General features: G+C 36.6%; 1 protein-coding gene and 1 non-coding gene across 10 annotated transcripts in view; one reads left to right on the top strand and one right to left on the bottom strand.

Annotated features, from left to right (window-relative positions):
* Positions 1–24529, top strand: part of DMD (dystrophin) — a 1717438-nt gene that overhangs the window by 271463 nt on the left and 1421446 nt on the right. For all 9 annotated transcript variants that reach the window (XM_035001266.1, XM_035001277.1, XM_035001248.1 and 6 more), the window contains one exon: positions 10131–10306. In XM_035001266.1, coding sequence (XP_034857157.1) covers positions 10131–10306 — 176 coding nt within the window. The remainder of the gene's footprint in view (positions 1–10130; positions 10307–24529) is intronic.
* Positions 7022–7128, bottom strand: LOC118008019. Its single transcript, XR_004678537.1, has one exon. It is a non-coding gene; the product is annotated as a U6 spliceosomal RNA (small nuclear RNA).

Below are 24529 nucleotides of genomic sequence, written 5' to 3'. Positions count from 1 at the left end.
CATTCAGTAGCTTTAGGCAGTCATCTCCTTTGTTATGAGACAATGCAGGGAATTTGTCTTCTTGACACTTGACATCTGATAAGTAGCACTTAGGAAATGTTTGTTGAAAGAAGCAATGAAGTTTAAAGTATTGCATCCAGAAATATAATTTAAGAAAACAGGATCAAGCAACTTGTATGATTTTCAATCACACTTCAACCTCCCTTCTGAAATTAAATTCATACTTAAAATTTTAAATTTGAAGGAATATAAATTGTAATTATTTCCTATGCAGTCATTGGACATAAATAAAAATTGTTTGTTTTCCATTGAGTATATTTTTATCAGTTGCTTGATCTAATAGTGATTTTAAAACCACATCATGATTCATCTTGTTATATATGATCTGGCCATGGTTACTTTGCCTTAACACTGGCATTTATGTAATAAACTATGAGGTATTAGAAAATTTGATACTTTTCAAACCATCAGTGATATCATTCCAATATGTACCCATTGGTTCCATAGATTATTGCTGCTGTAAAATGGTCACTTAACCATGTTCAGAAGGATTAGCATTGCCTTACAAAGAAAGTTATTTAGAAATGCATCCCTTTAAAAGGGTATATTTATGGAGATGTAACTGTTACCAGTAAGTCATGCTTTTGTTCACTTGCATTATATACAGTGGTTGGTTAAATGCTTGGTTCTGGATCTCATGCTCAGAGAATCTCATTCAGTAAACCAGTAATCTGCTTGCAGCCTTTGATAGAGTCTACAGAACATATTTTTAAAAAACATTGAATTAACAAGACAGTGGCATATGTGTCCATCCCCACATTGTGGGTTTTTCCACAGTGCTGCCTAAAATGGGGAAAATAGAGACCTTCCTATCAATGCTGTATTTAAATATACTTGCTTTCTTGGAATGAGCCTACTTTTTAAGGAGCGTTGTATATATCATCAAAACGTTACTGATTTGTTATTCTAGTTGGTAAAAACAACAACAACAACAGCTTAGAAACTTTATTTTTACTGGTCTAAAATTATAAGACTACCACCCAGGGCACTTACTCACCTTCCTATTTTTGAACTTTTCAAAACCTGTAATAAAACACTACTAGCTCTGATGTCCAACATACAGTACGACACGTATCCACTGTATTTGCCCATTGGGATGTGATGAGGATAAAATAAAGTCATAGACATGAAAGCATTTTGGGGAAAAAAAGAACTCTGGAGCTCTTGATATACAGAACATACTGTTTAGTGAGTCTGGAGGGCTTTTGTAGTTCAGTATCATTTTTAAAATTTTTATTTTCACACATTTATGCACTACTATACCAGATTAGAAGCAGGTAAGTAGACATATTAGGCAAGTTGCTTTTTAGAATACTAAGCTTCAGCTTTTCTACAGTTCATATTTCAGGTTTTGTTCATTGTTTTTCTTTTTTTTTTTTTTTTTTTTTCCCCAAAAGGAACTATCATAGCCCCAATCTAAAACATTGCTGGGGTGGGTTGGGACTCTTAGAAAGATAAAAACAAAGCTACCTGAGGACAGAGTAATGAAAAGGAGATAGAGAGAACCACGAAATAGTATCTTATAACTAAAAAAAGCCCTAGATTTTCTTTCTTAAATGTAAAATTGAACTTGATCAAAATTACATGGGAAAAAGCCCAAGAATATTGAGGGCAAGGTTCTGACTTTGAAAACAAAGCTCTCTTGTATGCACACTTTCTGGTATGTTTGTGGGGGCGGGGGGAGGATGTGAGAATCTGTCCCATTAATGATACAATATTGCAATCTCCTAAAAATTCTTTTAAGTGATTGGTTTAAAGAATGAGCAAAATCTGGTAATGGTTAAAATCCAGTAGGATGTAGGAATTATGGCCGAGATGACAAGGCATCCAATTGTGCTCTTATAAGGAACATTGTGTGCCTGAATTTTTGACTGCTATTCAGGTCAAACCTTTGAGGGATTTTGACCTTTTGAAACAGTAGCATGGCAAGAGATCAAAATATGGAAAAAATCAGCTGTGAGGCTGTTCTCTTGCATTTCAAAGTCAAGGTTGGCTTGAATAATACCTGGACACAAGCTGAGGATGCTTAAGTTGATGAGAAGGCAGAGTAAGAAAATAGAAATACTTTGTTTCCAGAAGTTAGGAAGAATAATAACCCTTGCTATGTGGATGCTTCAGTTGAGAAAAGAAAACAAATCAAACATACTCTGGATTGACTTATTTAAAAACTCAAATGACCCCCTGTGTCCTCTAAATCTTTTATAAATATGCTTGTTGAAATTTACAGGTTTTTTTTCTTTTTCTTTTCTTTTTTTTTAAAGATTTTATTTATTTATTTGACAGAGAGATAGAGAGCACAAGTAGGCAGAGAGGCAGGCAGAGGGAGAGGGAGAAGCAGACTCTCCACCAAGCAGGGAGCCCAACGTGGGGCTCGATCCCAGGACCCTGGGATCATGACCTGAGCCGAAGGCAGCCGCTCAACCGACTGAGCCACCCAGGTGCCCCCACAGTTTTTTTTTCTAAATGCTTGTAATTTTATGTAATTTTATCTTGATTATAGTTAGGAAATAGGATAGCCAGAAATTAATTATAGGTAATACTTTAAAGTTACACATAATTTTAGCGATTTGAAACAATCTTTTCCCCCATTTAACTGAAACCATTTATACTGTGGAAAGGGTATAATATTCATGTGCTTTATAATTTATTATGGTATTTTATATTAAACTTGGCATTAGGTGTTTAAATGTAAAAATATATCTATCTAGATGAGCTCAGAAGTTCTGTAGTTTTGTCATTGTTGAGTAAATTATTTTATTTGCCAGGAGTAAGGGGCATTTTATGGCACATGTAAGTTTATACATGTCATTTCCATTTCCTGAATATTTTGCTATGTTTCTCTTGACCATTTTTGCAATGTTCTGAACTATAAGCCCAGATATCTTAAAGCTAAAATTAATGTGTCCAGAATCCTCCTCTCCTTGAACATGAGAGTACATGTTTATGTTGTATATTTCTCTATCTATAGTCACAGATGCTGAAAGAAAGTGATCATTATGTATGTATTTATCTATTCTATATCATTGATGTCCTGCTGAGAGTTTTTAAACTCTTGCCAGACATGGTTGTAGTGTAAAACATGGTTGAAGATAATAAGCCAGGATTTTTAGTAATACCAGAAATGCAAATACAGAGATGCAAAGGTATTAAGATGAATATTTCTTTATTTGCCTTTCAAGCAATGTTTTAAGCAGACTCCCTGCTGAGCATGGAGTCCAATGTGGGGCTCAATCCCAGGACCCTGAGATCATGACCTAAGCCGAAACCAAGAGTCAAGACACTTAACTGAGCCACCCAGGCACCCCTGCCAATGACTTTAATTAAAAATACTCTAAAGCCTTTCTGTTGAAAACCCCTTTTCCTTGGTTACTGAAAGTTCTCCAAGCCTAATCAGCCTGATGCCAATTTAAAAAAATGGTTTTATAAAACCTAGAATTAAAATAAAATCCCTTGATTTATTTTAGGTTTCTGTCTTTTTCAAGGACTATCACTACATCAAAAACTAATGACGTATTGTATGGTGACTAACATAACATAATAAAATTACATTAAATTAAAAAAAAAGGACTATCTAAATTCATGGACTAACCATCTTGAATTTTAGAACATCTTTTAGTTAATAGCTTAGGTTAAAGGTTTTATTAGAAAATTTCCAAGTAAATTAACTGTATCCTTTTCCTGCCTCCAACTAAAGTAGATGTTTGAGAATGGGCCTTGCATATCAATGTAATAGTTTTTATTTTATAATTCATTATCTACAACAACATAAAATGCTGCAGACACTGAAAATTTAAGAGACAAGAGCTGAGTTAATTATTGGACACTCTCATTTCTTATTTATAAAATGGAGAGTCTGGGCTAGGAAGATCTCCATAGTGTCCTTCCAGTTCTCAATGCCTGTGATATGTTTCTCTTGGCTTAAAATTTTATATAAAACTCTGAAGTAATTGGTGAAGTGATTCCAACTATCTCTGCTATATCAATCTCAGAGTCAGCTGGAAGATGATAATGAAAATAAAAATCTCAGGGCGCCTGGGTGGCTCAGTCGTTAAGCGTCTGCCTTCGGCTCAGGTCATGATCCCAGGGTCCTGGGATCGAGCCCCGCATTGGGCTCCCTGCTCTGCGGGAAGCCTGCTTCTCTCTCTCCCACTCCCCCTGCTTGTGTTCCCTCTCTCGCTGTGTCTCTCTCTGTCAAATAAATAAATAAAATCTTTAAAAAAAAAAAAAGAAAAGAAAAATCTCTTCCTGTAAAAATAAGACTGACTTCTGAAATGAGTACATTTAACTCATCACAAATACCCTGTATTTTAAAATACTCTGAAGATAAAATACTCAACATCTATATGATACATCTGTTCTCTACTGAAAATAAATAAAATAACACATAAAGAAAAATATGCATTTCCCCCTCAATGTACACTTGATCATCTGCATCCCTAGTTAAAGACTCTGTTTCATTACTTCATGTCAGACGGTATGTAGAGGAAGGTCAGGTGGATCAGAAAAAAAAAAAAATGTCATTGCTTCTTGAGTTTTTGCAGATGCAGTTAATTCACAGTCTCTCAAAATCTGTGTTTAGTATGAATCCTAAATCCAACATGACTCTCTTCTTTCTGGCAATTTATACAAAAGATAATATGAAGTGAGTGACAAAATGCATGAAATTGAACAGATAGTTTTATAGAATAAACCTTCTTAATTGTTATATAATATTTTATTTCAAATAGGAGAATTACTTCTTTTTTGATATCTTTTGAATATGGACCCTAAGCGTGTTCATGATTCCAATGTTGTTATCTTTTCAAGAAGTTATATTGCCTTATGATCAGTATCAAAACCAGACAGTAATTTAATAATGAAATTTAGTTATCAAGCCACTCTCATGAACTTCAGCACTCCTTGTATGCTCTGCTTAGCTATGGTAATTCCTCTGCCTTGGTCATGGGATAGAGTATTTTATAGCCTTTTGATTAATCATCCACCTTCCTTTGTGAGCACTTGATCTTTTGCCCCAGGTTTCTCATAAAGTTCAGTGCATAAATTCTTTCTGTTGCTTAGAGTTGTAAATCCTTATACCATCAGATATTTGAGCCTTGTGCTACCGTGCCTGTGGAGATGGTTTTAAGCCTGGCTACCAATTATCAGCTAAAGCTGTTGCTATGATTATGCAGTATATTTTAAACTGTAAAACCACAATTCTTCCATACCCATTAAAAGTCAATTGATCTCTCTAAAGTTATGTGTATAAAAATGATAGCAAAAAACCCTCATCCACAGTTGTCAACCTGATTAGATTGTTTAAAAAATTCAGGTGTATTTAATTTGATTGATTTTTCCCAAATTTAATTGGAGTTTATCAGGAGCTGAAGGGCATTAAAAGGTGGTCATATGCCATTGTGTGCATTTTCTTTTTTTTTTTCAATCTTCTTCTGACTTCATATATGCATGTGTGTATATATAAACTCACCCTCCGCTTAAAGGAAAATAACCATTCAGAAATCTGAACAGGTATAGCATCAAGTGACCGTACCTACTAAGAGTGGGATAAAGGAACATTGAGACTGGGGTTTACATTTTTGCTCTGCCACTTACAAGTTGTATCTGCCTCGAAATTTTACCTCTCATCTATAAAATGGGAATAATAATAGTATTTACTCTTGGGTCCATGAGGTAATGGCAGCTACCACTTAATAAGCCTGGATTGCATGTACTATTCTAAGTATTTTAAGTAAGATAATGAATGCAAAGCACTTAGCATAGTGCCTGGGACATGCAAAGTGCTTTGTAATTGGTAGGTATTTTTAATTAGTATTTTCATAATAATGAAAATGATAAGATAAAGTAGATAACCGATTCTTCATAGCTTGAATCTCTTTTAGTAAATTTCTTTAAATGTTCAAATAGTAGAATATCTCACATTGCAATAAGTAGAAATCTGTAACCCCAAAGAACTTTTAAAGGCAAGAATATTTAAATAATTAATTGGAAAAATAAAAGATGCAGTTAAGAATATAGCCAAAATAAAAGAAAAAGAACCAGCACCCACAAAGTTAATTTAAAATGTAAGAGCTGGGGATAAAGACAACTAGTTACCCCTGTGAAACCGGAGACAGTGGTTGAAATGTTTCCTTTCATCGTATGCCTTTTTATATTCTTTAAACGGGCTTGAATGCACATATATTTCCTTTTCGAAATGTGAGTTTTTAAACAAATGGAAGAGAAGATGGCAAGAAAGAATTTTATTGTTTGAGAGTAGTTTGATTTCTCCGGAACTACTAAAATTATATAACCTTATTATACAAGAAGATGTATACCCTAGAACTATCAAGTGAATGGGCAGATGCTCTTCCAATTTTTCCCACAATGGAAAAATTTAACTTTTGGAAACTAACATAGGTAACCTTATGAGTAAGAAGGTTCAGTAGAGAAAAAATTTTTTAATTTTCTACAAACATTTAGAGCAGATAGTGGTTATTACTGATATATATGTTCAGTTATTTTAATGTATTTGGATGACATATTTCCCTAGTTCTAAAGATACATAGGTATGACTGACCTAAAAACAGCAATTTGAACAGAAAAATTCTGAAAGTTTTCGCTGCCTGAAAATGCAGCCTTTTTCAGAAAATGTTTTGTTGTAGAAAGTTGGAAAATAGAAAGAATACAGAAATATTTAGTCCATAGTAGAAATTATCTGTGCTTTCTCTGCCAAAACATAACCACCATTTGTGTTGTTTACTCAGTACTATAATGTAAACATTTTCCAGTGGCACTGAAAATATTTGAAACATGTACAATAACTCTGTCACATGCATGTACTATAATTTATTTAAGCCAGTACCTGCTGACATTAAGTTGTTTCCAACATTTTTCCGTTATACCTTATCCTGTGGACAAGGGTAAGTGTTATATGCAGCCTGTAGCATTAGATACATTTATTTATTTATTTATTTATTTATTTTTAAATATGGAACGCTTCACAAATTTGCGTGTCATCCTTGCGCAGGGGCCATGCTAATCTTCTCTGTATCGTTCCAATTTTAGTATACGTGCTGCCGAAGCGAGCACAGCATTAGATACATTTAAATGTGAGGATCCCGGCTGAGGGAAATTTATTTTTGTAACATTTAAAAAGAAACTGCCTTGATTACTATATGTTCAGTGCAGGTAATCATTTTGCATACTTGTATTTTTCATGTAGCACCCACCTTGCCTCGCAATTATGTGTGTGTTTGTCACCTTCACTACTATACTGTAAGTTCCCTAAAAATCAAGATTCTGTTTTATTCATTTCTGAATATTCTGTAGTGATACATATAGAATACAGGCTGGAATTTAATTAAAACATGATTCCGCTGCTGAGTAACTCATACAAGTTTAGATTGCTTTAATTAAATATGATGTCCAATGTCAGGAAACCTAGGTTTTAGAGCACCAAAATCAGAATAAATCTAACTCTAGCAAATACCTGACATTTTAAAACTTGGAAATAAGATTTATCAGAGTCATGATTATCAATCTTCAGATCTTTAAGACTGTCGGATAGAAACAATACTCAATTTACTCTGTGTTGGTTCAGGATTCAAAACAAACTTTAAATGAACCGAGCCATAATAAGGGAGGCTTCTACTAGGTGTAAAAACTTTGCCAATGGGAAGATTGGCTGCCATATTCCAGAAGGAGTTATCTGCTTCTGGGAGTAGTAAATCCTACAGTAAGTGGAAAGCTATACTAAATGACCTCCATAATCCCTCCTTGTCTATATTTCTAATGATTCTAACATATAATTAAGTGTTTACAGTCAATAACTAAAAGCCATGGGGAAATTTAGTACACGACCATTTGGTTTTTATTCTGATTATATGGAGTAGGTTTTGAAAGTAATTATTAGTTTGTTATATATAACAAATTATATCCTATGGTTACAGGGTCAATGCACAGTTGTTTTTTTTTTTTTTTTTCATTATTCCATCCCAAAGGAAACAAAGGAGTATTTTCAATTATAGTACAGTAATGATTATAGTGTAGAACAATTACAGATTTATGTCTTACTATTATTTTATTAAAAATGATTGGTTTTTCTTAGAAGGTTTTCTATATTTCTAAAGGCCTTTTTGTAGTATATGATGTTGCCATTTCTCCATACCTTACTCTCAGTGGGCCCATCTACCCAATTTCAGAAATATCAATGAGAAAACATAATACTACAGGAATTAACTTCACAGCCAAGTATCCAGTAGCACAAATGTTTCATAACATTAGATACAACTGTAAACAATATGTTTGCATTTTCAGAATTTCTGCATTCTGGTGCCTCCACATACAAAATTAGAAAATTTCCCCCTGAACTATATTCTCTTCAAGCCATCATTGTATGCAAAAATAACTTGCTCATGGTTAAAAAATATTACTCTGAAAAAATTAAATGCTCTTGGAATCCTCCTTAAAAATGACATTTTTTTTAAATTAAGGGTAAACTTAGTTTCATCATGTAATGATCATTTTGGGTTAAAGACAGGTAGGTTTGAGGTTATATTTTAAGCATTTTTTTTAACAGCTGTGTTACTTTCTGCCTTCATTTTGGTATAACTTGTCAACAGACTATATAATTATTGTTTGAGGCTCAATGATGGATTCTAAATAATGAATATATGGAGATCTTAAAGAAGATAAAACTTGTCTTGACATAGGCAGAAACTCAGTACCTCTTAATGTCCTTAAAAAAAAACTATTTAGGCTACCAAAATAGAAGTCTCTAAGGCCTTAACATGTGTAAGGGTAGCACTTCTACCCTTGTCAAAAGCAATTTTTACCCAAGACATCATGACAAAAGATTTCATTACTCCACTGTCAATTGCCTCTTCGGAAGCTGCAATAAGAAGATCCTGAGGCTTCTCTGATTTCCTCCCCATTGAAGGAATCAGTCATGTGTGAGGCACGGAGGTTATCCCAAACCCTTTCCATTATTTCTTGGCAAGTTCAGGAAAGTCAGTCAAAGTAATCTTGACCTCAACCGGATCCCTGGCTCTGTGCATATCAAGTAACTATAAGTGGATCTAATGCAGGCCTGTTTTGGTCTCTTTGTAAATAGGTCTTCCAAATGATTTAGATTACTAAAAGGGTAATAATGATTAACATCTCAACCAGTAACTATTCAGTTCTAATAACAGGAGGGCTGTGAGACAGAGAGCGGTGGTTGAGGAAGGAAGGAAAAGTATCTCGCCATTATATAGCTAATCTGGTAATGCCCATTTACTGAGGTGATGGCTTCTCAGGATTTGGGTCACACACCATATTATTCCAAGGAGTGATGATCTGTGCTTAAAAGATAATTTTTAGAAGTATGAACACAAAGTTAGCGTGATTCTAAACCAGGAAGTATCTTTAATGCTAACTTTGGAGACTCAAATATTTTAACATACTCATTAGTTAAACAAGGGTGGTGTGCTTTTTAGCTTTTGAATAACATTCAGGTTAAATGTACTGGACTAATAGGCACTTTATGTTAACCTTTTATTGTAATTTTAAAGGACATTGTACTTATTTGATTAAAAAGTCACTTATTGTAAAGTTCAAAAGATTTTATTTAAAAATTTATGGACTATAACTAATTACTATATATGATAACCAAAGATGCATTCAACACACTAATAAACATCTGTAGTTGGTCAAGGTGATGAAATTGGTGCTGGGATACCTTAGTAAAATTTACATTAACGTGGTAAACACTTAAAACAGCATGTTTAATTAACTGTCAGAGTGACACTCTGACAAAACTTAGGTTTTGTTCCTTTGCCTCCCCCCCTTTATTTTCCATAGTTTGACCAATAAATTGAAGAGACACTAAGTTTACTTCCGGTTTTGAGATGACTTTCCTTTGTGATTTAAGTCAACATAATTTAAGTCAGATAAAACAATTTGATTTGGGTTCAATATGGTGCTATTTTGATCTGAAGGTCAATTTACCAACAAGCAGGAACAGTTTCTCATTATTTTCCTTCACCACTCCAAGTAGGCTTTACTGAAGTCTTTCAAACAGTGTGTGACCTCTGTTTCAATACTTCTCCCAGATTTCACAGGCTGTCACCACCACTCAGCCATCACTAACACAGACAACTGTAATGGAAACGGTAACTATGGTGACCACGAGGGAACAAATTCTGGTAAAGCATGCCCAAGAGGAACTGCCACCGCCACCTCCCCAAAAGAAGAGGCAGATTATTGTGGATTCGGAAATTAGGAAAAGGTGAGAGGCTCTTATTCATGGCTTTATCCTCAAGCAAAAAGTAATTGTTAAGCAGGAAAGCATTTATAGCTGTTTGGATCGCAGTGTTTTTACTTAAACAATATTTCCAGAAGCCTCAGGTACCTGACATGGCCGTTAAGTTAGAAAATTGTGAAATAAATTTTAAAATTTGCCCAAGGAATCACCATCCCAACCAAAACTGAATGCTCAGTGGAAATATTGTTTTCTGGATTAAAAGAGGAAACCACGTGTGATGAACTGCCATGGACTCATTTTATCCTGAAAGTTTCTTTTTTTTTCTCTTACAAAGAACCTACTTGTTCAGTGCCTCCCTTTGCATTAAATGTCTTTTTTTCCCAGTAGTAGAAAGTACACTTTCATGAAGAAGAAGTACACCTATAATAGATGAGATCCATTCTGCTAGTTTATGAGAACATAATGTCTCAATCTGCACATCCTAAATCAGGAGTAATTACACAATAGATTTCCTGTTCTTTGATATTTTTAAAGTCTTATCTTGAAGGTGTTAGAATTTTTAACTCATCTTTTTGTGGATATTTTCAGCTAGACATTATAGATAAGTTAGGTATTAGGTACATCAGTGGCTATATTAAAATGATGAGAATAAAATTTCATAAATGCAAAACTAGCATGAAAGTCATAAAAAGGTACAATTTTTTTTCACTGCAATTATTATCATTCTAACATTAAGAAAGAACATTAAAATCTGCCTTATGTTTCTAAGCAGCATATGTTTAGGAAGGCATGGAACACTTGACATTAGAATTTATGTATACACGAGTATAGAAGTATGAGAAGAAGAACACATACCTAAAAATAGCACATCAGATGTTCTAGGCAAAGGAAAAAAAAAACACCTAGAGAAGTTACTCAAGTATATTTTTTGGGACTTTCAATACTTCTCTTTTAATCTGTGATTTATAACCTGCTTTCATAATTATGCAGTCAACTGCTAGGCTTTTCTCCCTGGTTGCATCTACGTGGCTGAGTGAATCCTCTTGTCCAGTGGTTAACAAACTAAAGCCATCAGACTAAATCCACCTTGCTGCCAGTTTTTGTATGGCTCACAAGCTGAGAATTATTTTTACACATTTAAATGGTGGGAAATAATCAAAAGAAGAAGAATATTTCCTGACGTAAAAATTACATGAAATTCAGATGACAGTGTCCATAAAGAAGGTTTCATTGAAACATAGCCATAGTTATTTATTTATATGTCATCTGTGGTTGCTTTCACATTGCAAAGGCAGGGTTGGATAGTTGTCACAGAGACTGTATGGTCCACAAAGCCTTAAAATATTTACTATCTGGCCCCTCATAGATGAAGGGCCCCTGATTCTAGTCAAATGGTTCTCTGAATCTTTAAGAATTAACGTTCTATTTGGGGCAACAACTTTCAAGGACTCTGCTCATGGTAGTAGTTGAAATTTTAACATTGATGGAGAAAAAACATAATGGCAAAAATAAATCTGTAAAGCTCTTAATGAATCTGCTCTTTATTAACCCAATACCATAGATGTTAATTTCACATCATGTTAAGTATGTGTCTGCAGACAATGCTTAGTGGAGATATGGATTTATGGATCCTTTGCAACAACCCAACAGCTCTCCAACAATTTTCCAAGGAGAGCAGTATGGAAACCTAGTTGTCTTACCCACCTAATATGTTCAAGATTCTCCTAATACAGAAATTAGCAGAGCAGGTTGATTCATGTCAGTCTCTCTCTTGGCTCCTGCCAAGCATATTCTTGGCTTGTTCGGATAATGTATTTGGTTATGAAAAATGTGTTTTGATTACTTTTTGTTTTCAGGAAAGTGTGGCTAGTGATGAAATATTTTGTCTCTTAAATTCTGTTTGCATCATATGTTGTCAGCAGTTTTTGTAAGTGCCTGAAATGAGATGACCAATTGAGAACATAAAGGATATATTACTTAAACAAAAACTAACACTTATTGATGGTTTTGTTATGTGCTCAGTGCTAGATTAAATGCTTTATTTGCTTAGCGTGTTTATTCTTCCCAATTATCCTACAGGATAAGTATAGCTATTATCACTATTATACACAGCTACAGAGTGCCTGAGCCAGGATTTCAACTGAGGTAGCCTACCACAGAACCTAGTTGGGGTACTAAAATGTTTCTTCAGTAGATATATGACTAAGGTGATCTTACATCTTGGTTTCCCTGAATCCATCCCAGGTTATGTCTTTTGTGACATCATAATTATATATAACACCAACTTTCACTCTCAAATATGTCCAGATTTGGATAGTACAATAATATGGATGCTTTGTATAAGACTCTAGATCAATAAATTTGTACTGAATAAAGAACACACACAAGTGAACATTTAGGACAATTCAGTTCAGTAAGTGGTAATTGTCTACAGGATGGAATCTGGTTAAAATGTTGTAATGGTTCAAGAGGCATCGTACAAATATGACTGTAAGCTTCACAGTAGCTAGTTTCCATCTCTTGATCATGTGAGAACTCCTAGATTTTAACTGTCAAGACTGTAGTCTTGACAATCCATTAAATGTTCATCTTTTAAAAATGATCTCCTTTTTCAGCTTCTCTGACACACTGCTGGTTCCATCCCTACCACAGACTTGTTTTCTAACAGAAAGCTCTAGGACCTTTTGCTTAATCATGGTAGTATCTCATAAATTCATGTTTTTTGCCTCTTTCCATTTCTTTATTTGAATTGCTTCCTTACCTTGATTCAAGTCTGGCTTTAAGTAAATGACTCCCAGATTGTACTTATAGCTCTATATCTGACTCTCTCCCTTAAATTTCATGTTTATTTCTTTAAAACTATGTTCTTCTACTTGTGCATCTAGTCAGCGCTTCAGTTTTGTTTTTGTGTTTTGTTTTTTTTTTTTAATCAAATGCAAACAGCTGTTGCCTCCATTTAACCACACCTAGTTACTCATACACTGTACAGGTATTTTACTTATTATAATTTGTTGTCTGTGAATCTGAAGGAGTGGCAAATATTGAAGAAAGCGTGGACTTTGGAATCAGAAATGCTCAAGTTTGAAACCTGCCTGTTTTAACTATTGGCTTATGATCGCAGGCAAACTGCCTAATACCTGTACCTCAAATTCACTATCCTCGCTTTATAAAATAATAACTGTGAGGCTTAAGTAGGAAGCGTTTGCTATAGTGCCTGTAAGGTAAGAGGAATTCAGGGAATTCGATGGCTGTCATTCTTGTCTTTTGGTTATGGTGGACATGGCAGGATTCGTGGTAGGCACGGCGGAGGTGATAGACATGGCAGAGGTGGTGGTGGAGACGGTGGTCCAGGTGGTGATGGTGGTAGAGGGGGCAGTGGCGCTGGGGGGGAAACGGTGATCATGTGCCATTGGTGAAAAAAGATTCCCTTGATAAAAACATCATCTCAAAGTTAAAGAATATAACAAAAAATTGCCTTCCCAACTTCCTCTTCAAAACAGAATTTACCACTTGACTTCTCTATTTCTGTCCATCTCTGCTCTCTTACCTTGCCCCTTATGTATTACTATTGCAGTATATTATTGGGCACATGACCATTTCAGTCATTTCCCTCCGGATCATTCTAACTGAAACTCCATAACCTAAGCCATATACTTCCATGTGCTAAGCCTTGGCCCCTTTCTGATTAATCCGTCTCAAATTAATATATCTAAAGTGTGGCATTTTATTTTTATTTTTCAAAGATTTTCTTTATTTGACAGAGAGATAGAGAGCACAAGTAGGCAGAGAGGCAGGCAGAGGGAGGGAGAAGCAGGCTCTCGCTGAGCAGGGAGCCCGACATGGGGCTCGATCCCAGGACCCTGGGATCATGACCTGAGCTGAAGGCAGCCACTTAACTGACCCAGGAGCCCCTAAAATGTGGCATTAAAAAAAAAGATTTTATTTATTTATTTGAGAGAGAGAGAGAGAAGGTGCGTGAGCATGAGCCAGGAAGGAGGGGCAAATGGAGAGGGAGAAGCAGACTCCCCGCTGAGCAGGGAGCCGCACATGGGGCTGGATTCCAGGACCCTGAGATCATGACCTTAGCTGAAGGCAGACATGTAACTGACTGGCCTGCCCACGTGCCCCTAAAATGGGACTTTTAGGCTGACCCTCCAGACTTGAGATCTTCATAACTCCAGTTGCCCCCAGAATAAAGCACAAATAACTTCTTATGATATTCAATATTATTGTCCCAGCAATTTTATTTCTAGCTTCCCCAGAGTCTTTCCACCTCAGCCAGTAAATTCAATTACATTCTTTATTTTTTTAAAGATTTTTTTTTTATTTTAGAAAGAGAGAGCATGTGTGCAAGGTGGGGGAGGAGCAGAGAGAGAGAGTGAGAGCGAGAATCCCCAAGCTGGCCCTCCATTGAGTGTGGAGCCTGACATGGGGCTCCATCCCAGGACTCTGAGACCATGACCTGAGCCAAAATCAAGAGTCAGCTGCTCAACCGACTGAGCCACCCAGGCACCATTACATTACAGTCTTTCACTATATGCCTTAATGTCACCTACATAAATTTTTCTCATCATCAATTACAACAAAGAAGTCCTGTTATTATCCTTTATTTTTTACCTAGATTCTGTATATAGTACCATGCATATAATAATCAATGAATATTTATTGAAAGAGTGAATAATGCAGTTCAATTAAGATAACTAAAATTTTATATTCTAATATTTGCACTTCAGAATTTTACCTAGTTCTTCATGGAATTGTTCTTAATAAGAAGCAAATGAACATTTTAATAATCCTTAGTAATTCTATCTTTACCCATTAGGATACCGTTTTTTACTCAAAACTATTAAGGGATTTAATATTCAGCTTTGTACCACATTAGTTTTTTAAACATCTAAGATGTGTTTAGTTGATTCCTTAATAATTATACAGTTTCCACTTTCGTTGTATTTACTGCATAAATTGTCCTCCTTACACTAAGATATACAAAAGTGTTAATGATCTTGGGTCACAGGGTAATTATTTTTAACAGTAATTTATCCCTGCAGTTCAATGATATTATTTTATTTATTTTCATTTTTTTTTAAAGATTTTATTTATTTATTTGACAGAGAGAGACCAGCGAGAGAGGGAACACAAGCAGGGGGAGAGGGAGAAGCAGGCTCCCCGCAGAGCAGGGAGCCCGATGCGGGGCTCGATCCCAGGACCCTGGGATCATGACCTGAGCTGAAGGCAGACGCTTAACGACTGAGCCACCCAGGCACCCCTAATGATATTATTTTAAATAAAGGTAATTATTAGAGTATGGAACTCAGACTATGTTAAAACTAGATCTATTAACTAGTTAATTGGAATTTATTGAGGAAATTAGTTCCTAATCATGTAGCAGTTATTTTAAGAGACTTTCACAACAGCTTTCATTTACATTTTTGTATCAACGAGGTGAAACCAATGGCAAATTGAATCTTTTTTTTTTTTTAAGTAAATGCCATCTCTGTAAAGATAATTTTCCCAAGTATAGTGTTAATAAATGAGTATCTTTGACCTGAAGGGAAGTATAGAGACATTTAGAAATACCTAAATTCACTTAGTCTCTTCCTCTTCTCTTGGCTAAGCAGAATGAGTGTAAAGTTTGCTTTCTCTGTTTTTTGCACACTTACTACATGGCAGAATACATTGCCCAGGCAATTGCATACCTGCATTATTATTTTAGTTTTCAGTTTAATCACTTTTGTGTTTTCTTTCTTCTTATGTCTGTTGACTGATATTAATTTATGTCACACAGTTGGGGGGAAGTTAGATAAGTGTTAGATAAGACTCTAGGAAAAAAAAGACTCTTTCTGCAGTTTTATAAGACTAGTGCCTAAAATATTTTTGTGGTAGATATTTATTTTCACTTTGATTCCCAAATTATAATCTGGAAGTCATAAACTAAAATATTTTATTTTATTTCAAGGATCTATTTAGATGATTAATATGTCTATGCTAATTTTTTTTATTTTCTATATGATAAGTTGATCCTAAAATACTCAGGGTATTGGTCTCAGTGATAACATTTTTGCCCCTTGGCACGGCCCAGAAAAATGAAACTTTGCGTCTTTTATCTAAGGAGATGAGACTGTAGACTTGTCTACAGTTACAGGTTAATTGAAATCCGGGAAGGTTAAATAACTTGCTTTCAGTTGCAAAATAAGGACTAGTGCTGAGTCTCCTCATTTCTATTCCAGTGTTACAGCTGCTATGCCCTGCTTCTTTTGATGTATTAGAATCAAATGACCTTGGTCATAGACTCAAATTTCAGTTTAGAAACTGTTTTTGGTGAAGAATAGAAACCTTACATACCATCTTCAGATATTCCAAAAGATAGCCACCTGTTTTAGATTCTTAAAATCATTTTGTCATGTAAGTCAAGAATAAGTCAATAAATATGTGCTGGAGAATGTAGGGATGTGAAATCTAGAGGCCTACTAAGTGACCAGAGAACGCTTAGAGCAGTAACATTCTTAGCACTGTGCATGGCACAGCGGCATCACTTGGGAACATATTAGAAACGCGGATTTGGGGGGCCCACCCCAGCCTTGCTGAATCAGAAACTCTGCAGGTAGGCCTAGGACTCTTTTATAAGCTCCTAGGTCATTCTGGTAAGCCATAAAGTTCGAGACCCTTGCACAAAAACAGTGGTTCTCCTATAGTAGCGTGTATCAGAAGAATCATCTGGAGGGCTTGTGAAAAGACAGGTTACTTGTCCCTACCAGACTTGGCTTCAGTAGGTCTGGAGTGGTGCCTTGGGAGCCTTAATTCCCAGCAAGTTCGCAGGTTATGCTGATGCCTCTGATTCAGGGCCCACGTTTTGTGGATCAGTGCACTGGAGCATCATCTCAGCTACAACCGGACTCTTACTTCTTTTCCCCCAAACCGAGCTCAGTGATAGGAACCATCAACTCCCAGTTAGGCTAAGTGATGCTCCCATTCCATCTGGTGACACCTCTATTGCTTTATGTTGAAATGATCTATTCAGAGGCCTGTCTGACCCACTTGACTCAAAGCTTCCCTGGACCAGGGTCCATATCTTAGTCTTTACCTGGTATGGGCTCTTCTATATGGTAGATGCCCGATACATGCTATGAACTGAAACACATTATAATGGAACCTGGTCCCATGAGATAGTATACTTAGCTCTGGTTGTCCCACTGCAGCAGCTATATGAAAATATGCTCTTCGAGAATGCAAGTCATAGAGGGACGCCAACAGGGAGAAAGACAGGGCCCTAGTCCCAGAGCTGTGACGTGCAGTTTCATTTGTCCCCAGAGTGACAAAGATGGTAGTCATATTTATTATTTATTCATCTCAAAGAAGAAGTGTAGAAGAAGCGTAGCTGAGTGCCAAGAAAAGATGATTTTTAATCAGAAGATCTGAACTTACCTCTAACTACCTCTAATACAGCTCTGAAGCTGTAGTCATCTCCACCGAGCCCTGAAGCTGCTCTAAGCAAGGTCACCAGAGGGCTCCGTAATTGCTGGGTCCAAAGGTCCCTCTTCAGTTCTTGTCCTTCTTGACCTTCGCGCTGTGCTCAACAGTGATGATGATTAGTCCCTTCTTGAAATTTTCCTCTCCCTTCATTTCTGGGACATTGTTCCTTCCTGTTTCTTTTCTCCTCCTTGCTTTCTAACTATGGCTTCTCAGTCTCCTCCCCTTATCTCTTTAATAGTCACAAGATTCACCTTTTGCTATCATTTTCTTCTCACAGCATGTTCTTTCTCCAAAAGGCAGTATCATGAATAGTCTTGTCTCTATCGGCCATCAATATCTGATGATTTCCAGATGAATATCTCCAGCTTCACCGCCCTCCTGATGTTCATATGCGTGTGATCTAAATGTTTATTGGGCATTTACACCTGGCCTTCTTGCAGAAGTTTCAAATGTGGTTCTGCAGGTGGACTGCAGAGAGCTCCATTCACATCATAGTTTCTACGAGCAGCACCTTCTGGAGTTGTGCAGTGAACAACCTGTGCAGCCATCTGCAGTGGTCCTGATATCTGCCACCCCAGTAAATCTGTCCGAGTATGCCTAAATTCTCTTCCCTTTGCTCTTTCCTTTATATCCAGGCAGTCTTCATCCTACTTTAGTTTCTGATAATTTTCTGCCTGAAATTCTTAACTCATTCCTCTGCCTCTACTTTCACTCTTCTTATTCATACACTTCACAGCCTCCCGAGGGCTATCTGAAAATGCAGTTTTAATTAGATCATTCCTCTACCCATAATTCTTGAAATGCCTGGCACAAAAATTCCTTTCTGATCTTGAGCTGCCTAACTGTCCAACTTCACTCCCTTTGCCCTGCCTGTTTCCTTTGTATGCCAGCGCTCCTCAAAATAGTCTGCAAACTGTGCATCACCAGGGCACCGTGACATAAGGAGCTTGGGCTAGAATATAAATCAACGCACTGCTTCCTTTGTCCAGAAAGTTTTGCAATTAAAAAGAAATCAGATGAAATAGTATGCTTAGTGACTTGGTGGATTTATACTCTGGTGACTTTTCTTGTCACAGACTACTAACAAATAGTTCACAGATTGGCCCCAAACCACATTGTGAGTGACACTGTCCTCTGCTCAGCTTTAATTTACCACTCTCTGATCTCCCAATGCTCCATGTTCCTTCAAGCTTCTGTTTCTTTGCACCTACCATTCTCTCTACCTAAGATTGTCTTTTCCTCCTTTTCCCTTTGCCTACTCTCACATTCCTTGGACGCCCCGGCTAACTACCTTGTTTCTCTGGTAACCCAGCCTCCCAGGCATTTCTAAGCCTTGCCAATACTTCCATTAAACACTTGGAGAATATTACTGTAATGATTCTTGTTTTGCACATCTGTATCTCCAGTAAACTCCTTGAGTCCAGGAGTCCTTTATTTTCAACTCTAGAGCTACAATGTATGACCTAGAAGTTAGCACATCACAGGTATTCACTAAATATTCATGGGATATTGAATGGATATTTTGTCAGAGTCTTATCAGGAAAACAGAAACCATTCTCGGTGTTTCAAAGAAAGGAAACCTAACACAGGGAGGTGGTAGAAGACTGGGAAGCACCTGGGATATGAGGCAACGCCAAACACTAGCAACAGTAGGAAACTCTAATATCCCCAGAGCTCCAGGAACAATGCAGGGAGGGGATGTTCCCAGAACCCCAAAGCTGGAGCCTTCCAATAGTCAGGACTGCTGGGCAGAAGTTTGGACCCATGGAGGGAGGAGCCATCTAAAGGAAGCTAAGCCACAGTGGAGATGTAGCTGCTTTAGAAATGCTACCAAAAGTAGAGTGCAGAGGAAAAATTTCTTGGCATCTTCCTTCCCACCTCAAATATTCTGCCAGTACCTCCAACTGGACAAACCTAACTGGAAGCCAGAGACCAAGCAACGGTGGGAAATAGATGTCCCTCAGAGAGAGGACAAGAGAAACGTGGTGAGTGGATCTGAGAGCGTATGGACTTCTGACTGCCCAGGTTGGTTCTGGCCTTGGATCTTACACTCATGTGCTTTGTGACTAAAGAAAGTCACTGAACCTCACTCAGTATCTATTTCTTCATCTCTGAAATGGAATTTGTATGATTTTCCCTGTGTGCCCTCACACTGTGGAAATTTTATTATGCATGCCTCTCTTGTTGATTGTTTAGGTAAAAATGTACACCCTTTTCCCAGGAGAAGGCTGAGTTCCCAATTACTAATTTAGAGCAGTTATCCTCCCATTACTACATTTGTGTTACAATGGAAAATATTCTTGTTCTGACATCTTCTGAGAATATTCTTATGTCTTCCCTGGTCAGAAACTTGTAACTCTCTAAATCAATATACATTATGCTACCACATACAGGTAAAATTTCACCTAGCTCCTATGGACTGAATTGTGTCCCCCCAACATTTCATGTATGGAAGCCCTAACTCCAATTTGACGGCATTTGGAAATGGGGTGAGATAATCAAGTTTAGATGAAGTGATGAGGGTGGGGCCCTCATGATGAGATGAGTACCCTTCTAAGAAGGGACACTGGAGAGCTTTCTCTGTTTTTCCCTGCTACACTGTGACAAGATGACTATCTACAAACCAGGAAGAGATCTCTCACCAGAAAGTGACCATGCTGGCACTTTGATCTTGAACTTTTGGCTTCCAGAACTCTGAGAAAATATATTTCTGTTGTTTAAGCCACTCAGTGTCAATTATTTTGTTATGTTGGCCTGAGCTAACTAAGACCCTAGCTTTGTGTAGAGCAGTGAGTTCTGCTTTGTGTTTTAACTAAAGTTCATAGAGATGCTCACTAAAAGAAATCATTGGATTGAAACAATTCATGATGCTAGGGAAGTGGCAGTGGGGCAGTAAGTATACGCCAGATTTAAATGGCTTTCTGCATTGCACTATATCGTCTCTGAACCTTGACTGGAAGTTATTTAAACTTTAAAGACCCACAACATAAAAGCATGTTGAAGTCCTTTAAACTCAGTGAGCTTTCACACTGAGAGTATTTAAAGTTTAAATTGCCTCCCACAGGGTCCAAGGCACCATCCAATGTGTGGAGGGGTACTTTGAACACTCCTGTAGTCAGTATGAGTCCACCATGTTTCAAGAACATAGTGACAGCAAAGTTAGTTTTTTTGCTAATTTCCATATTCCTTCAACCAATGTCTAATCAATTGCTATGATTTATCAGGCACTCCAGTTGCTATATCTGGGAACTATACTTAGTCCTTCCTTCATGAAGATTGCACTGTAGCATAAGCTATGTCATGAAGAAGTACCAATACGATGGTAGAAAAGTTGTAAGGAGGAAAGGTTAATTCCTGCTTGGAGTTGAACGTGGAAAGCTCAGAGACATTAGCATCTGTGTAGACATTTAAAGGATAGGGGCATGTGGACTCAAGGTGAGGGGAAAGGATAATTCAAATACAGGCTGTCCTACAAGCCTGTATACAGTTGGCACTTACACAGGGTTGTGTTTCTGTTTGCCTAAAGCAGAAGTATGAGGTATTGGAAAGAGGAAGTAAGGGATGAGGTTGAAAAGGTAGGTTGAGTTCACTGTAAAAAAAGGTACTCTTTACCAGACTGAGGAATGTAGACTTTAATTCTGGTCACGGCGAGCCAAGGCATATTTTTGAGAGAGAGCAAAGCAATATAGCTGCTATGAACCATACCATTTTGACCCTCTCTGGGTGTTGGGAGAGATAGACCATCTCAACTCTACTCTATAGAGCAGGGAGAGCTTGCTGTATAAAGCACCAGGCAGAAACTATTTTAGACATTGAGCACCATGTAGTTTCTTTTGCAAGTACCCAACTCTGCTGCTATAGTGAGATAGCAGCCATAAACAATATGTAAATGAATGAGTATGGCTATGTTCCAATAAAACTTTGTTTACAAAATGGAGTGGTGGGCCGAATTTGTCTCATGGGCCATAGTTTGCCTTTTCTTGCAATAAAGGATGCAATAGATGAGATTATTTGGCTGTTGATGATTTTTATTTATTTGTTTTATTGTCTTTGTTATGGTTTTCTTTGCAGTTTATTTTTTTTTTTATTTGAGTATAGTTGACACACAATGTTATATTAGTTTCAGGTGTACAACATAGTGATTCAGCTTCTCTATATGTTATGCTATGCTCACCAGAGTTATAGCTACCATCTGTCACTGTACTATGCTATTACAATATCATTGACTATATTCCTTATGTTTGTTTATTCATTTGTTTTGTTTTTAGTTTCCACATATGAGTGAAATCATATGGTATTTGGCTTTCTCAATCTGACTTATTTCACTTAGCATAATACCCTCTGAATCCATCCATGTGGCTACACATGACACAATCTCATCCTTTTCTATAGCTGTGTAATATTCCATTGTGTATATATACCCCATCTTCCTTATCTATTTGTCTATCATTGGGTACTAATCATCAGGGAAATGCAAATCAAAAGCACAGAGAGATAGCACCTAATACTTGTCGGAATGACTAAAATAAAAAAGACAAGAAATAACACGTGTTCACAAGAATGTGGTAAAAAAGGAACACTCACGCGCTGTTGGTGGGAATGTAAACTGGTATAGCTGTCGTGGAAAACAGTATGGAGGTTCCTCAGAAAATTAAAAATATGACTACCCTATGATTCAATAATTCCACTACCTGGTGTTTACCCAAAGAGGACAAAACCATTAATTAGAAAAGATATCTGCACCCCTATGCTTATTTACAACAGCCAAGATATGGATACAGTTTTTATTCCTGTGGTTACAGTAATAGCTTATAATCTGCCAGTTCTTAACAAAAGAAGATAATGTGAAAAGTAGCATAGGGCTGGCTTAAACCCAGTAAGAAAGAGTCACGGAAGGCAGTGATCATAGCGGCTAACACAAATATGGCTTCCACCACATGTCAGGTGCTCCTCTACATATTTTTTGCACATGTTAACATATGTAAACATTAAATGGCATAAAGTGTTTTTCTATTATTATTATTGCCCCCTTTTAGCCAATGGGGAAAACGAGGCACAGAAAGGTCAGTTGACTTGCTCCTGCTTGCAAAGTTTATAGGGAGCAGTTTGGTTAGGATTTGAACCCAGGCATCTAGCCCAAGATGCCATATTCTCAAGCTCTATCATGCTATCTTTTAATGAGAAGTTAAAGGTGATTTTGTCAAATTATTTAGCTGAAATTAAAAGCTTTACTGAGACTGTTTAAAAATTTGTTGAGGTCTGTGTATGAAAACTCGGCACTTATCCTAGATTATGACAGTTCTACATTCTGAAGTCTCATAGACTCTAGGGTCCCATTGGAGCCTTTGACTGTCTTTAAATACAGAGAGCTTAAACCAGAGAGGGAGACAAACCATAGAGACTCTTAATCTCAGGAAACAAACTGAGGGTTGCTGGAGTGGTGGGGGGTGGGAGGGATGGGGTGGCTGGGTGATAGACATTGGGGAGGGTATATGCTATGTTGAGCTCTGTGAATTGTGTAAGACTGATGAATCACAGACCTGTACCCCTGAAACAAATAATACGTTATATGTTAATAAAAACAAACAAACAAAAACAAACAATAAATAAATATAGAGAGCTTTTTCAGTGAAAAGGAACATTCTTTCAAAGTTAGGTGTCTTTTTAGCATCAAGGCATAAATGGGGGTCCTAATAATTGAACCCTTTTTCCAAGTGCAAGACATTAAGTGTTAACCATTGTCTTAACCCCATTATGTGTCGTGAATATCAACCTTTGTCATCTGTGGAAATTTGGGGATTTTTCCAAAGTAAAAATAAACTAGGAATGGCAGCTATTTAATAATGCCATGGGGGTATCAGTTACGCAGCTAAGGATCCTAGTTAAGGTTAATGAGAATGTTTAGAATTACTGTCCTAATGTTAGAGACTCCAATCAAATTTTAAAATAGCACAGTAGTAACTACCAGCTTTTACTATACATTTATGTATAGCTTTATATACTATATATTTATATATAGTAGTAACTACCAGCTTTTACTATAGATTTATTACTATGACAAGATTTCATCTTTCACTTAACAGAATAATTCTATTAACCTGTGTTAAGGTGATTTTCTTGCACAGAACTGTGTTTCACAGTGACTTTCAACTTACTGAAAATGAAAAATAGGCTCAAGGCATCTGTGGCTTAGCAACATTTTATTTCCAGTCCTCCATGTCATGCCATTTTTGTCCACATGCTTGCACACTCCTTGGCTTTAAAAGGAAACAACAAAAAGGAAATTTGTGTTGACTTTTCCTTCATATATAAAAATATAGGTTTTCTTTACATTTAGAACAAAGGAAAAGAAGTAGAAATCTCTGGATTTAGAAAGGCCTAGTTTTGAATCTTAACTCCATGCTTCATAGTGTGTTGAAAATAAAGGAGGTTTCTCAGTTTCTAAATCTCTGTGTTCATGGTCTATCTATAAAATAAAAATGAGAATAACTATTATCATGGGATATAAATTTTTTCTTTATGAAAGCATGTGACATGAACAAGATGCTTAAAATGCTGTTTTTCCTTTGAATGTGACTGAGTGTAAAATTAACATCTAGATATACAGGAATATAATTATAGGCAGATTTATAGAGCATGAGTGTCTGCCTATTTATAAATGTTCAAAAATGAGGTATAATTAATGAACTGGGGAAAAACTACTGGGTTGCGAAGTCCAGAAAATGCTGCCTTATTATTTGGTTTAAGCGTGTCTCCCCGAATTGAAGATGTTTTCTC

This window comes from Mirounga leonina, unplaced genomic scaffold (genome assembly GCF_011800145.1).
Source record: "Mirounga leonina isolate KUSES-001 unplaced genomic scaffold, KU_Mleo_1.0 Mir_101595, whole genome shotgun sequence".
In the NCBI taxonomy this organism is placed as follows: Eukaryota; Metazoa; Chordata; class Mammalia; order Carnivora; family Phocidae; genus Mirounga; species Mirounga leonina.
Note: the sequence above shows the minus strand (reverse complement) of the source record. Positions and strands in the feature narration are given on the sequence as shown.